This window comes from Engystomops pustulosus, chromosome 2 (assembly GCF_040894005.1).
Source record: "Engystomops pustulosus chromosome 2, aEngPut4.maternal, whole genome shotgun sequence".
Taxonomy (NCBI): domain Eukaryota; kingdom Metazoa; phylum Chordata; class Amphibia; order Anura; family Leptodactylidae; genus Engystomops; species Engystomops pustulosus.
The window spans coordinates 149,195,308-149,211,492 of record NC_092412.1 but is presented as its reverse complement, the minus strand read 5'-3'; the positions used below and the strand labels follow the sequence as shown (position 1 = coordinate 149,211,492).

Below are 16,185 nucleotides of genomic sequence, written 5' to 3'. Positions count from 1 at the left end.
GGAACTGTGATTGGTTGCCATGGGCAACTAGAAATATTCTGACTTTTAGACAGTGTGATAAATCTGCCCCTTTGGGTATAGCACATTGATTTATATGGTATGGCTGCGGTGTTACTGAATAGCTGCTGGTTAGTCTGTGGGTATGGGTATTAATGAGTGCATGACATAATGGGGGAATGTATAAAGCCATTTTTTTCACACTTTTAGTTTTAAAATCTGGCGCAGCAAAAGACTAGTGTTGTCTGACTTTGCACTTGCAGACCCTTCACCAGATTGATACATTCCCCAAATGAGTGTAGTTGTAATTGAAGTTGTGGGAGAAAGGCAGCAGGTACCTAAATGAAGGCAATTAGAGCAATTCCATGGAAGTCAGAGATTGCGGGTTTGTCCTCATGGAGTAAATATATATTTTTATGTTAAAGTGGACAGTGTACATTCAGTATAATGTATATACAACGGTTAATAATACAGCATAAAAGGGATTTTCCTGGGCAGTTGTAAAACAATATAGGTTATACTTCCCTAGTATTAGGCTACAGCAGTCACCTAACAGAATGTTATTTTAGAGCCATGTCTGCTATTGGTCCCAGATTCTTCATCCCGAATAATACTTTTAGGAAGTCATTTTCATGTTTAAATTGAGGTGTAAGTGCACTACACAGCCGGTTTGGAGGGTGAGCGTGTGGTTTTGGGACTTACCTTTGACAACTTCAGGGATTGAGAGCGTTTCCCCTCCATCTCCCCACTGTAATCTGTAGGATGAGTGATTAACATCCAGTCATATGTATAGGCGTTTCCTGTAGGTAAAGTAAATATATAATAAATATAGGTTTAAAATGCATAGATCAGAATAATGAACAACGTAAAAAAGATTATTCTTTATTAGCTCATTCTGTGATGCAGCCATCTAGTACTCTGTTGAGTAAATCTAGGTAAGGCTGCTTTTCAGATTGCCATGTGCTAGCACAGGACGGGGAGGAGAAGCTGGAGGGGTAAGTTCTCTTCACCCCTCCTCCGCGCTATGACCAGGAGCCATAGAAGTCTATGGGGGGGGGGGGGGGGGGGTCGTGATCTGGTTGCTAATCATGGGCGCCCCCTAAACAGTCAAGTGAACTTTCATTCAGTCTTAAACAGCAGTTTGTGTTCTAGTACAGCTGTGTGGCAGAAATTCCCCAGAAAAAGAAAAGTGGCCTCTGTACGGACACTTATGGACATCTGTTTAGGTTACCTGGTTTGCCCAAATCTAACACCTTGAAAACAGCTTTTTGGTTTTTTATATGTTGAAGCAAATAAGCATACCACAACAATGGGGGAGATTTATCATTGGTTTTGCTGGGCTTTTCTGACGCAAAAAAAAGCTGCAGAGAGGGCTTTTGAAACTTTTCATTGCTCAAAAGTTGCACAAAACTATTTCCGCCACTTCAGTATACTGGCGTAAACATAGGAGTAGCATGCTAGTATTATGCAAAGCCCCAATGTCTGCAAGTGCCCTAGTGTGTGCTTCTTTCTACAAAGGACCAGCGACAGTCATTACAGGTTCTTGTAAGTTTATCACACTCCAAAGAATAAGAAGAATAGAGTTAGTGTACAAATCAACAGAAAATACAATTGTGGATGGAAGACCAGTGCGATTATGAGGTTTCTGGCATAGGATACAAGAGCCGGTAGCCGCTACTTAAGAAAAGTTATAACAGCCTAGGCATTGTATTCAGTTCCCTAGTGATTTATGCCACTTGTAATAGATACTGGAGCTGTGCAGCTACACAAATACCTTACAGAAAAATAAAGCAACCATTTAGGGTGACTGCAGTTAGGGGTAGGAGTGTTTTTGGCACACACATGTTCGTGGTAAGATGAGTGACTTTATCAAAAGCAACATACTGTATATTTTGCACTGCTGGTTATGTAGAGTACATAACATATCACCTTTTTCTTTAGGTCAGTATAATTACGACGATACACAATGCATTAATCCTTCTGAGCAGGACTTCTGCCGGGTTTGCGCCAAAGGATACATATAAAATGCAAAGAACCACATTTATCAAGGCTTCTAGGTCATTTCTTGACACTTTTCCAACTTGGATGACAAATAGGGCAGGTGCGCCACAGCATAAAGCAGGTCTAAAAGTAAAACTCAACATCCTAAGGGTTCATTCAGACAGCCGTCTATGGACATGTATATGCGGCTAGATATACGTCCCCATAGACGGCAATGGCGGCCACACGTGTGGCACCGTTCCACACTGCACACCGTGAAAAGAAAGAGCCTGCTCTATCTTTTCCCTAGTGTGCGGCCATGCGCTGCTGTCTCTTATGGAGGGGGGAGGGGCCACCACCTCCTCTCCAGAACAGGGTGGTATGCATATACACGGCGGTACACACGACGGGCATACCGTGTGTGAATTTACCCTTAAACTGCAACAGTATTCATCATCACACTGATAAATCTGGCACAGTAAATAGCTACTCTTGTCAAGGTCTGCACTGTAGGACCATATGACACATTCATAAATTCCCCACACTATGTATACCCTTTTCTCTGTTTTCCGATTTTTGCACCAAACTTTAATGTTTTTACTGCCTGTATTCTAGGTCTAGGATGTAGATTTTTGGAGATTTTGAAGGAAGGAGCTATGGATAATAAATATGGGAAAATTGCCACAGTCACAGTGCCTGGATCTATGAGTTAGTGTCCGTGGTTTGTGATGCTTGATTTTGATGGTAGATTTCCTTTAATGCTCCTAGACTGATAAGAACGCTTAAAGGGAAACTGTCATGAGAAATTGGCCTAAATAAGCCACTACCTGTATGTTGTCAAGCAGCTGAGCAGCTTCTAGATCATATTTGTTTCATGGCTTCGTGTGGTGGCATTATCTAGGAAATCAACTTCGAAGTAAGATGTAAATTGGTTTTATGAAGTCAAGGAGTCGGAGACTCTAACACTGAAGTCAAGCCTTAGAACAACCCCTTCACTGTAATTGATGGTACTATGTCCAGGGACATCATTGATTAGATCTCCAGAAGTCCAGCACATGATGTCGATTACATGGGTGGAGTTGTTCAGAAGCAGGGATAGCTCGACTTCCTGACTTCATACATGCAACTTACATCTCACTTCAAAGTTGATTTTTTTTGGATGATGCCACCCAGCTGGGTCAACTGCGTGACAACATACAGGTAGAGGTTTATTAGGCCAATTTCTCATGACAGGTACCCTTTCGTCAGTTGAAAAAAGTTAATTTTGGTCTCCTCAGTCATGGTTAGTAGAAAAAGGTTTGGCAAGAAATTCATATTAGAGCTATGTACGGTAAGGCAAGTGAGGGTAACTTTCCATAGCCACATAGAGGTGCGACAGGCGGGATGAAAATTTTGCCTCAGGTGGCAGATAAGGAGCCCTGAAACAGGCGGCAAAACAGCTGTGGGGGATTTGGGGAAACACACCGAATCACCCACAAGCAGTACGGACCTGCCACTGGCGCGATTCATATCACTATCCTCACTGTAGCGCTGCTCTATGGTTCTGGAGGACGCAGACGCCCCATGATGATGTCACGTTGCCTGTGTCCATGCATAACAGTGCTGCCCGGCAGGAGGGGGAAAGGCTGGGTGTGTGGGTGTGGGTGTGTGTGTGTGTGTGTGGCTAAGGGGAGAAACAGACACAAATACCTTACCCTATAGCATATGTGTCAATAATAGCACTGTCCAACATGCATGACAATTCTTTGGTTTCGTATATTAAATCATCTGGTCCACAGAAGGTCTTAAACTGAAGTCAATAAAACCGTAAAAACAGTACATGACAAAAAACACTGACTGTTTAGTTAGCAAAAACTAGAAGACAATGAAGAAGAAGTAGGTGAAAAATTAAGCACAACAGCATTATAGCATATGTATCATATGCAGCTCATAATTGATCATTAACAGATGTGACCACTTTTACTTTTGGGGGAAATTTACTGTGGACCTTGCGCCAGTTTTCTGTCAGACTTTTCACATTCTTTTATGTGCACACAGCGTGTCATGGCTGCACAATTCTTCATGCGACACAAATTTTGTCACTGAAATGGGCATTCCGCTGCACTGTCAGACCATGCTTGTGTAGTGGCTGCACAATTCTTCATGCGTTCTGGTGCACAGCTGGACCATGCGCCGTATTCAACATACAAAGTCTGACAGCAGTATGTTGCAAGCCCCATGTTAAAGGTGAACTCTGTTGGGGCAAAACAGAGAGCACCAGATTCATGAAGAACTGGCACCACAATTCATGAATCTGGCACCCTCCTACACTATGTGCAGTTTGCACTGTTTTTGGTAAATGTGCCCCTTTGCGTTATGGACGGGAAGTAAGAGCTCTCCTTACGGAGACAGTATTTCAGCTTATTCATGTATAGCCAGTTTTATCATGATTCGTTCTTCAATCAATAAATTAAAAAAGTATTCAATATTGAAGATCTACAGGCAGGATAACAGCTAATAAGAGTTAACAAGCTCCATCTTCCATAACATGACACTTTAATTTTCCTGTAAAAAAACTATGTTCCTAAAGCAACATAACCAGTTCTTAATGTCAGCTGAATGGTCACGAGCTGGAAAAACAGCTTTTTAATCAAGTCAAGCATGTCATGAGAAAATAAAGATGGGAGAGGGGCCAAAAGGATATTTTCCTACTTAAAGAGTACCTGGAACCTCATTTGTCAATTCTATTTCAGTAAATACTTGTATTTCTAAGAAAATAACAATGACAACATAGATAGCCTTTTTACAAATTTTATGTTGCATTATACTTCCTAAAAGTTTATAAATTAATTTATGGGTGTCACTATTACTTTTGCTAAAGGGGTGCAGACCCTGCACAGTCTTATATCTACCATCCCTGATTAGCCACTGTGAGTACCAGGGGTGCAACCAGAAATGACTGGGACCCATCCCAACATTTGGCTATGAATATATCCCTTTCCCATTTTAACCTAAAATGTAGTATGCAAGAATATAGGCCCCCACAACTTACAGTTACCTCTTCATCAAAATATATTGACTTGCCCAACTCCATCCCACTTGTGTGGGAGCACCTTTTAGGCCCCACCATAATATGCAATTACCTTTATTTATTGGTCACCCCTTATAATGCCCCCATTTCCACAGCCCCTAAACACATAATGCCCCTTCTCTTGTTTGTCCCCCACTAAAAATACTCCATTTCTATAGCGGCAACTCCTTATGAGGCTATAATGCCCCTCCACAGTCTGCTTCCTTTTTGGTGTTCCCACACCTTCTGCCTCACTTTCTTTGCCCCTTCACTTTTAGCCTCCTTTCTGTAGCCCTCTTTTACATCTGATGCTTCCTTTTTGTAGCTACCCCCCTTTGCACCCATTTGCAGTGATATTGCATCAGATTTGTACCTTTTCCCGGTCCCTCACAGTAGAAATTCTCCAGCCAGCCTCTGCCACATACAGCAGCAGGGAGTGAGGAGTCTTGTGGTCCGTTCTCCATCATTGCAGTACACTTTGTATTTTCTGGATGCTGACAGAGTTGGCAGCCGCATAGTGAAATGACTGGGCTACATAGCCGCCACTACAGCTAATATCTTACCAGTAGGAGGACGCCCCTTATTGGAAACACTTAATTGTCAAATTATTATTATACATTTCCATAAGAATAAAGCAAGGTTGGCACAATTAAGGGTTATGAGAAAACAAGGTTCAGAATTGTTGTTATTTCATGGGCAACAGAAAATTTTACTTGTAAAGATATTCATGGCATAGGTAATGTAAGTTAATAATTATAAATACAATATTATAGATGGCAAACCATCTTGTATATTATCGAGCTACAAAGCCATTAGCTGCCATGGTAAATGTTATACTCTGGTAACACTGTTTTCTGCCTGTGTCTGTTGCGCTATCATGGACCACATATGTGCAGTGTGTAGTTCTGCTCTATAGAGTATAAGAATAAAAGCCTTACTGGGATTGAAAAAAAAAATAAAAACCTGACAGATCTGACCTTTGTGAACTGTGTGCACACGGAGCCAATAACAATTGAAATAGCTTATAGTATGTCACTACATTCTGATACGCCACATTTTTACGACTGAAAATCTAGTCGGAAATTTGCCCTCTTTAACGTATATGCTGATCATATCAGGAGGAAGAGGAAAAAGATGTCGCAATAATACAGAAAAGGGCAACATTCTGAATGGATACGAGTGCATACAAACAGATGGCATTACCTTCAGGAGGTTCAGGAAGGACAAAAGCATTCAGTTGAACAGCATTTTTCGGTAAGGTGACCTCAACGCTATCCCCAGCAGATACGACCAGCTTATTGGTGACTAGAAAAAAAACCAAAATAATACATAAAGCTCATATCTGCACAAGTATAATAATGGGCTATGCACAACCTCAGCAGAATAAACTTCAGAAGTGATGGTACATTTAAAAAAAAAAAAGTCCCATGACAGGAGGCAAGTTTGGTTGGACAACCAATATATGATATTATATTACAGGTAATCCTTATTTTAAATTTGAATGGTTATTCTCTAGGCTTCATACTAGTGAAGGTGAGGTGTCACTCATCTTTGTGGGCACCCAAGCTGTCAGCCCAGCACAGAGTTCACCAAACAAGACTCCACCTGCAGTCCTAGGAAGCCCAAGATGTGCAGTGTTCAGTTTCTTTATATAAACTTTTATTTATGTTCTTCTTTTAGTCACATACAACAAAAAATACTTGAAGGACTTGCAGGTCCTTTAAAACATTGGAAACATACAACATGGCTTGTAGGAAACTCACAGGTCCCTTGAAATATATCTTTTTCAATTGAGCCTTTTACAGCTCAGTCAGTTAAATTCATTCGTCTTCTGTACTACAGATTTCCTTTCTTCCTCTACATTACAAACTCTCCACTCACTGCTCTGCTTCTCAACTAAAACCAAATCTAATGTTTCCTGTTAGATACCACTGGTTAAGGGTGAAGGGTTGCATCAAGGAGAACCTCTCAGCCTGTGTAAAGTAGGTGGTGAAGAAACATCTCCATTTACAAAACAGTTTCTGAGTCAATTTAGATTTGTCTATCTGCGTCCAGTCTCTTCAAGTAGAAAAGTTTTCTCAGTTGCTCTAGAACTCTAGATATTATCGGAATCTGAGGTTTTAGCCAGTTCTGTAACTGACATCGTTTGGCTGTCAGACATAGGGTATGAAAAAATCCTGGTATCTCTATTTGTGGGGTTTGTTTCTCCTCTCTCCCAGTGTAATTAAATATGTGCAATATCGGGTCTCTAGGAATCGTGTAACCACACATCCTATTTCACATTTGCTGTATCTCTTCCCAATAGTCTTTTGATCGTGGGCAATCCCACAGCCCATGGTAGAGGTCTGTCCCAGGTCGAAATACTACCTTTCGAAATGGGCAGGTCTAGCATCACATCAAAATCTGCCCTCTTCGCCTCCTCTTTCACCTCTCTAAGATGCAAAGGGAGGAAGCCCCCACCTGAGCATAATGAAAAAAAATTGGTGCCCCATTAAATAATAATTGGACACAACCTCTTCTCTAGTGAGCCACCTGTGCTTCTGCACGTTCATCAAATCTTTGGCCACCTGGACGCCTTTCTCCCTCCATTCCACGAATAGTCGTCTTTGTCTACCTGGCGTGAACTCGGGATTCCAAGGGTAGGTAAATATTTAGAAATGGACCGCCTTCCAAGCTGCTAAGGTATCTTTGTATGTCACTGCCCTTTTGATCTGAACTTTCCCTAGAGGTACATGTAGCAGTGTGGGCAAATCCCAGTGGTGACAATACTCCGATTCAGCCAGTAAATCAGAGTGGTGACTAGTCTTAATCAACCAATCCTTTATGTGTCAGAGAATACAAGCCAAGTTATACCCCCTAACATTCGGTAAGTTCAGACCTCCTTTTTCTTTTGTTAGCATTAGCTTTTGCAGGCTGATACGTAGACGGCATCACTGCCAAAGAAAGAGTGTAAACTCTTTGTTCAAGGTCAGTATGTCCCTATGTGTCAACTGTAGTGGGATCGTCTGTAGGCGATATAGAAGCGTAGAGATGGACATAATTTTTAATAAATTCACTCTCCCCAATAGAGGCAGCAGCAAATTTACCCACCGCCTAAGTTATTGGCTTATTTTTTGGAACAAGGGGGAATAATGGAGTCTATAGATTGAGTCAGGGGTACTTCCTATCTTGATCCCCAAATACCTTACCCAAGATCCTGCTACAGGTATGACCCAAACTGACATTGGGAGGGGCCCGCCAAGCTTCCTGTGTCCCAAGAATAGTATTTCACTTTGGTGTGGTTAATCCTGAAACCTGAGTATACGCATTATCCCTGGTAAATGCTGGTTGTGAAACCGCCATGTATTCTCCATTCTAGTGGGTAAGGCTGTGCAAATGCGATGTGGAGGTTCTTATGTCACGTGATAGCTGGTCTTCCCTTTCCCTATCCTCTTGTGGAACCATCACCGAGTTAAAGTCGCCGACGACTATTTTCTATGGCACACTGTCTGATTCAGACGTCAAGGATCAATATCCGTTTCTGTGGGGATCTTAGTCCCTTCACATTCCAAGAGACCAAACGCATGGCTCGGATCGTCCTTGGTGCGATACAGTTGGTAGATTTAGGCTTGCCTTAACTGTCCCTCCTCCACCCTCTCAGTTGATCACCTATCCGCTCCTAGATTTACAGGAATTACCCCTGTCACAGACATTAACTCTTGTGTCCCTGTGAACGTCATTCAAGCAGGTGGATCATCTCCTTGCTCTTTTCTTTTGAGGTAGGGCGTCCAACAGCAACCTGTCCACTAATGCTGCTGCCTTTTGCGGGGCAGTGAACGAGTATCGAGTCCCATCGCTGGATACAGAGAGTGGCTGGATATGCTAGCTGAAAGCATACATTTTTTGAGGCTAGTGAAGTACATAGTGGGCCAAACATCTTTCACGTCTTGTCACCTCTTGAGAGAAGTCGGCGAATAACAGCACTTTATGATTTCTGATGTGTAGTGGTAGACGGAGGCTCCTATATGCCCTCAAAATCTAATTTAAGAACTTTACTTCATTAAAGTAATTTAAGAACTTCACAATGGCCTGTCGTGGCTTTGTAGTCTGAGCTGAATTTTCTGCTTATGGCCACCTAATAGGACCTACACGGTCCCGACAGTTCTTCGCAGTCCCACTTCAAGGGCTTGGGGCAAATCCTTCTCAAATATTTGATTCAGCATGCTAGCATATATCTCCTCTAGGAGCCCTACTATACGCAGGTTGCTCCTACAAGACCCATTTTCCAGATCCTCAATACGGTTTAGCAAGCCATTGGTTATTTGTTCAAAACGTTGCTGGCTTGTTTGCAGGGAGCATATATTGTCAAAAGTTTCTTGTATTTGGCCCTGTGTAGTGGTAACTCGTGTCTCAATTCCTTGTACCCGCTCTTTCAATTCTGCCAGTGTGTTCTGTAGGGCTGAGGTCAGGGTATTAATCAGGTCTGGCGCCAAACACTCAGCCACCTCTTTGGCTAAGGTCTGATAGTCCGGGTCCCCTGCTATGTTATCGCTTGTCTGAGAGGGTTCCGGCTGTGTCACGTCCACACCTGTCTCGTGCATCTTTGCTGGGGGTTCCAGCTGTGCCATTTTATTTATCTGATGCTGCGTAGTTGAGCTGTGTTGCTTTTCATTTTCTGCCTGCTCCAGAGCAAGTAACGCTCCATGCATGGGGGAGGGGAACAGAGCTGGATTACCATGTGAGCTTTTGCTCTAGAACCCCTGATTCCTCTTGATTAGGGGACTGTGGAGAAAATCTACAATGATTCCACCAAATTTCTCCACTTTTTCTCTACTGTATTGGTGTCCATATGTTGCTGACGCAATTCAAACATGTGGCAGAGCAATAAGTTACTGCTTAAAGAGGTTGTCTACTTTCATCAAATAATTGATATTGTTTGTGTAATGAAAAGCTATACAATTTTACAATATACTTTCTGTATCAACTCCCCATGGTTTTCTAGATCTCTTCTTACAGTCCTCTATCCTCTACTTCCAGCGGATAGAGATATGTCCATGATCATGTAATGGACACACAGGTGCGCGAGCCGTTATTATCCCAATGAGCAATTGGTGTATCCATCACAAAGACTATGTAACAATTTCTATCCTTTGGAAGTAAACACAAACTTTCTATAAAATGAAAGCAAGCAAAGATCTAGAAAAGTGTGAGAAAGTGAAATAGCAATTATATTGGAAAATTGTGTAACTTTTAATTACACAAACATTATCAATTATTTGATTATAGTGGACAATCCCTTTAAATAACCATGTTAGCACTTTGCAAAACATGTCTGGGTTTTGGTTGTAGTTTGGGCACTCTGTCTTTATAAGGTTTGCCATCACTGCTATATGCCCTTCAATGCACACACAGGGATCCAGCTTATTCTAGATACATGGTCTTAAATCAACATGGTCTTGTGAGGCCTATTAGTAGACTATATAGCGCACGATTAAGGCAGCACAATCTTTAGATAACAGGAAGAAAACATGACAGAAATAAAATCCAAACATACCAAAGTGCAGGGTGAAGGGCTATGGGATCAGCTGACATTTAACTACAGACATGGAAACCTTTCACCAAGGACCAAATAAAGCATCACAGGGGAAGATGATTAAACTTTAATATAACCTTTATGAAAGCACTTTACCCTGACAGGTTTAGCTGACGATAAATATTATTTTATTCCACTCAACCAACACTACAATGATAAAGGATAACACAATCTACTATATGCTACTAGCTGTACCATAGAGCTTTATATACGGGTTTATAAAGGGAATGTCGCTTGCTTGTGTTTCATATTTGTGTGAAAGTAAAGGATGGATTTATAAATACTCTAAATCAGACAAGGTGGTTTTAAAGGAAATCTACCATTTGTTTTCATGCCATGTGAACCAAACATACCTAAAGAATGATGTAGCTACACTGATGCAGAAAAATATCTTGTTTAATCCCTGATCTAAGTGGTTTTGCTCAAAAAACAATTATAATATTCAGGAACTTGGGATATCTGGGCGCAGGCTGGCTGTTGTACATAAAAGAGTTGCCTGAACTGTCCAGACAGGACTAATCAACCTGAGTTGGATGACTCATACACAGCAGATGGGGGATGGTGCAGCGATTGATTACTTTTTCCTGTCAGGGACAACATAGTGATGACGTATTCTCGGCTTATGCTGGGCGGGACAAGGCTGAAGCCACTCAGTTCAGGGATTAAACAAGATATGTACCTGCATCAGTGTAGCTACAGCATTCTCAAGGTATGTTTGGTTCACAATGCATAAAAACAAATGGTAGATCTCCTTTAAGCCGCACCACGTTTATCAATATCTAAGACCTCATGCACACAAACGTCTAACGAAGCCATGTGCTAGCCCTTTTTTTTGTGGCTAACACAATGCCCCATTACTTTCTATGTGGTCATGCCCAAAGAAGATAGGAGGGAGGACAGCTTACTCCGCAAGTTATCGCATTTCCCTGTTTGCTGCGTGCAAGGCACACTCCGTCATGTGCAGAAGGCCTAATACCAAATAAATAATTTGACATAACTTTAGAATGACTAGTCTTACATTACATCTTAAATTAGTTGGCTTAGTCTTTGTCACGAAATTAGCCAAAATTACTAACATTTTTAGGCTCCATCTCATTTTCTGCCAAACCCACAAGTATTAAAATATGTTTAAATCATGAATTTATATAAAGAATAAAATGATGAATCGTGGTATTTTTATCGTCAAATCAACTACAATCTACATACAAAACAAAGGCCCTATCCACATATGAGGAGATTTATCATACGTGCCTTAGAGCAGAACTGTTCAAGTTGCCCATGGCAACCAATCAGAGCTCAGCTTTCATTTTGTAAACAGTGGTGGGAAAATGAAAGCGGAGCTTTGATTGGTTGCCATGGGCAACTAAACAGTTCTGCTGTAAGATACTTCTAATAAATCTCCCTCAATGGGTAAAGTAAGCTTATTTTTCCAACACAGCTTGTTGTACTAGTGGTGCACATGGTGGCTACAGATGTAAACCTTTTTTCTTAAATACAAAAGCAGAGATTTATGAAACAGACAAAAATACATACTTCTTTCTAAGAATCAATTATAGAAAATGCACCATTACTGATTGCTTTTTCTATTAGGCAGATTTCATAAATTCTCTATATAATATATTGCAATTTTGGGAATATATTTTGAAGATATAATTAAATATTTACCATAAGAAGACAACTCTTTGCATAGTAAATGTTTCACCATTGTAAACATTAAGCTCTGGTGTTGGCAATATGTCCTTTTATGTGATAAAACAATAGTTACCTCTATAGATGGTCACAATATAAGAAAATGCAAAATCAGCAGAATATGGGTCCACACTGTAATCCCAAGACTTGCAGTATGTTCATCATAAAAAGACTGCATTTGGAACACCTCAATTAACTATTAAATCTCAAGGGAAGATAAAAGGTATGGAAGGAAGGAAACGCAAAGGAAAGTGTGTCAAATAAATGAGAAAATGCCTACCTTCCTCATTTTTTGTTACTTATGGTTTGGCAAAAGGATCAAGCAAAAGGCAAGGGAATATTCTATTGCAATATTAGATAAAGAACAAAAAGAAAGTCTTTCATGCAGAAGACAATCAATTTCAGGACACCAGGGACATAAGACAATGTAAGCAGATCCTGAATGGTAATTATTGGCTGCAGGGGTGCCCCCTGGTCTGGGATATGGGAAAGCAGTCATTCCCTAGAACAGCTGGAACAAAAAAAGTACTCCATTTCAAAGCTAATGGTGTCCTCCCTGCAACAAAGCTGGCTGAAAAGGAACTCCCCCAAGATATGTCAAATATCTAAATCCCTTTGGTAGGTTACCTCAAAATACATTATTCACACTTTGCTGATTTTGCTTTTTGCAACTAAATCCACTTCTGAGGCAGGTTATGTGCTAATGTATGCAACAACATACAGAGGGTACAGAAAGTATTCAGGCCCCTTTAAATTTGTAACTCTTTGTTTCATTGCAACCAATTGGTAAAATCATTAAAGTATACTCTGCACCCCATCTTGACCTAAAAACAGAAACTTAGATATTTTTGCTAATTCATTAAACAAGAAAATTGACATTTCACATAAGTATTCAGACCCTTTCTTTCACATCTAAGGTTCAGTGATTTCCACGGATGCCTCACAAAGCCATTGTTTTCTATGGGTGTTTTCACATTGGCTTGTATCATTAAAAAAAATTGAAAAAAATATGAAACATGTCCAATTTTCTTTTTCACGGATGCGGATCACGGAATGCAATAGAAGTCTATGCATCTGCAAAAAAAAATTATGAAACATGTTTTTTTTTCACTGAGGAGGCTGAAACACCAGGTGTGATGTGTTCAAAGCAATGTTACAGGGGCATTCCAGGAATAAGCATTATTCATATACAAATGGGTACTCAAAATATAAGCTAATGTGTAATTAGTTGTTATTTAAAATTGTGCCCCCCTTAGCAGAAAATGCCGGTGACATAGACTGTAATGAAGAATCAAAATACTACTGGCCCTTTAATCAGTTCGTTAATTTCCCCCAGCGCGGTCCGTTGCGGAGCAGACACATGACAGAAGATGGCTGCTGGTCACATGTCCACATCACATGTCCTGCACCTGCCTGAGCAGGTCATGTGATCACTACTACGTTTGGCTGTAGTCGGTTGGTTGCAGGGCATCCAGTATGACCAGTGTTGTGGCGAAGTGCAGGGATGGCAGTTACACATCATTACTATGGTAATAGAGCAAGAAAGTCTGTTACATCATCACCGGGAGCAGAGGATAAGAGGGAGGATGAGTTACTGAGAACTAAAGGATCATGGAACTTGGAGCTTCCAGTGGCGGCCATCTTAGTGATAACTCCACCTACTTTGGACATAAATTTTGTAAATCATAAAATCAAACTATTTAAGCTCTGTTTTGTGACTAATGACATTGAGTATTGTTGTATTCATTTATTCATGGGTTTTTGTGTCAGACGTTCATATTCCCGGAATACTCCTTTAAACCTTCAGTATTTTGCGGACACAGAGACAAAACAGAAGAAAAAGAGAGACACGATGAAGACAAAACGCAATAGACTGAAGCTAAGCACCAAAGCCAATGTGAAAGAGCCAAACTGACATGCTGTCCATTTTCTTCTTATCCTTCTTGAGATGGTTCTACTCCTTCATTATAGTCCAGCTGTGTTTAATTAAACTGATTGGATTTGATTAGGAAAGGTACACACCTGTCTTGATAAGACCTCACAGTGCATGTCAGAGCACAAGTATCATGAGGTCTAAGGAAGGCTACAAAAGAATTTCTGCAGCACTCAAGGTCCTCAAGAGCACAGTGGCCTCCATAATCCATAAATGGAAGAAGTTTGGGACGACCACAACTCAGCTAAACTTAGCAATTGTGGCAGAAGAGCATTGAGAGAGGTAAAGAAGAAATCCAAGATCACTGTAGCTGAGCTTCAAAGATGTAACTGAGAGATGGGAGAAAGTTCCACAAAGTTAACTATCACCGCATCCCTTCACACGGCTGGGCTTTATGGCAGAGTGTGCAGAGGGAAGCCTTTCCTCAGTTCAAGACATTTGAAAGCCTACATAGAATTAGCAAAAAAACAGATGAAGGATTCCCAGACTATGAGAAATAAGATTCTCTGGTCTGATGAGATGAAGATTGAACTTTTAGTGTTAATTATAAGTGGTATGTGAGGAGAAAACCGGGCACTGCTCATGACCTGCCAAATACAATCCCAACAATGAAACATGGTGCAGGAACACCAAAAACTGGTTGCAATTGAAGATGAATGCGGCCATGTACAGAGATATCCTGGATGAAAACCTCTTCCAGATTGCTCTGGACCTCAGACTGGACCAACGGTTCCAACAAGACAATGACCCTAAGTACACAGCTAAAATAACAAAGTAGTGGTTTCAGAACAACTCTGACGATTCTTGACTGGTCCACCCAGAGCCATGACCTAAACCCAATTGAGAATCACTGGAGAGACTTAAATATGGCTGTCCACCAATGTTCACCATCCAACATGAGGGAACTGGAGAGGATCTGCAAGGAAGAATGGCAGAGGATGCCCAATTCCAGGTGTAAAAAACAAATTGCATCATTCCCAAGAAGACTCATGGCTGTAATAGCTCAAAAGGAGCTTCTACTCAATAATGAGCAAAGGGTTTGATTAGTTATGACCTTGTGATTTTACTTGTTTAATAAATGAGAAAAATATCTACATCTGTTTTTTTTTTCTGTCAAGATGGGGTGTAGAGTGAACTTTTTTGATCTTATCAATTGGCTGCAATGCAACAAAAATTTAAAGTAGTCTGAATACTTTCTGTATCCACTGTTCCGTAATTAAAGGAAATCTACCATCAACATCAAGCATGATAATATTCATGTGTTTATATGTTATGTATGTTTCAAAGTGTACAAAGAGGTTTTCTACATGCATGTTCCCCTCCCTCTCCCCCCCCCCACCTTCCTTCCACTCAGTCCCCCAAAATCGAGATGCATTTGGAATAGATATATGCATTATCATTATGAGAAACAATTTCTTGAGGATTTTTGTACCCCTTTTGTTTTCCCTGTATATTCTAGAAAACAGTAAACATGATTTATGCGAAGAAAAAAAAAAGAAGAAAAGGAGATTTCCTTTAAAGGCCCGAACCATATACTTGGTACATGTGTCAGAAATATAAATATAACATCCACGCATGATAGAAAGGTCACAGTTTGCCTACCTGGTGCTGTCGAGCTGGTGGGAACAGAGGATGGATGAGTGCTGCTGTTCCCTGGAACCAAGTTTGGTGCAAGAGTAAACACAATGGGATTCCCTCTATCGGTAGTTGGTGAGCCATCAAGTGACGATGAATCTGTGGCATTGATACTGTTTAGCAGACTTCTAGTGACTGAGCGTTCAGATGGTGGGACAATAGTCGGCATCAAAGAGGAGATATTTGGCTGCAAAAATAAAATAAGATACTGTAAAAATACTGTAAAGTTCCAGAAAGGTCACTTTTTCAGCTATAAGATTATATATGGTCCATTATCAAGATCCCCTAATTTGTATGTTAATAAGGCAGTTTATGTCCTCAGAACATAGT

At 40.7% G+C, this 16,185-nt stretch overlaps 1 protein-coding gene across 2 annotated transcripts in view; it reads right to left on the bottom strand.

The window, feature by feature from the left end:
• KIAA0319L (KIAA0319 like) overlaps window positions 1-16,185 on the bottom strand; it is a 67,166-nt gene that overhangs the window by 19,812 nt on the left and 31,169 nt on the right. For both annotated transcript variants that reach the window (XM_072136847.1, XM_072136848.1), the window contains 3 exons: window positions 15,823-16,042; window positions 6,230-6,331; window positions 700-797 (listed from right to left, as the gene is read on the bottom strand). In XM_072136847.1, the coding sequence (XP_071992948.1) occupies window positions 700-797; window positions 6,230-6,331; window positions 15,823-16,042 (420 nt within the window). The remainder of the gene's footprint in view (window positions 1-699; window positions 798-6,229; window positions 6,332-15,822; window positions 16,043-16,185) is intronic.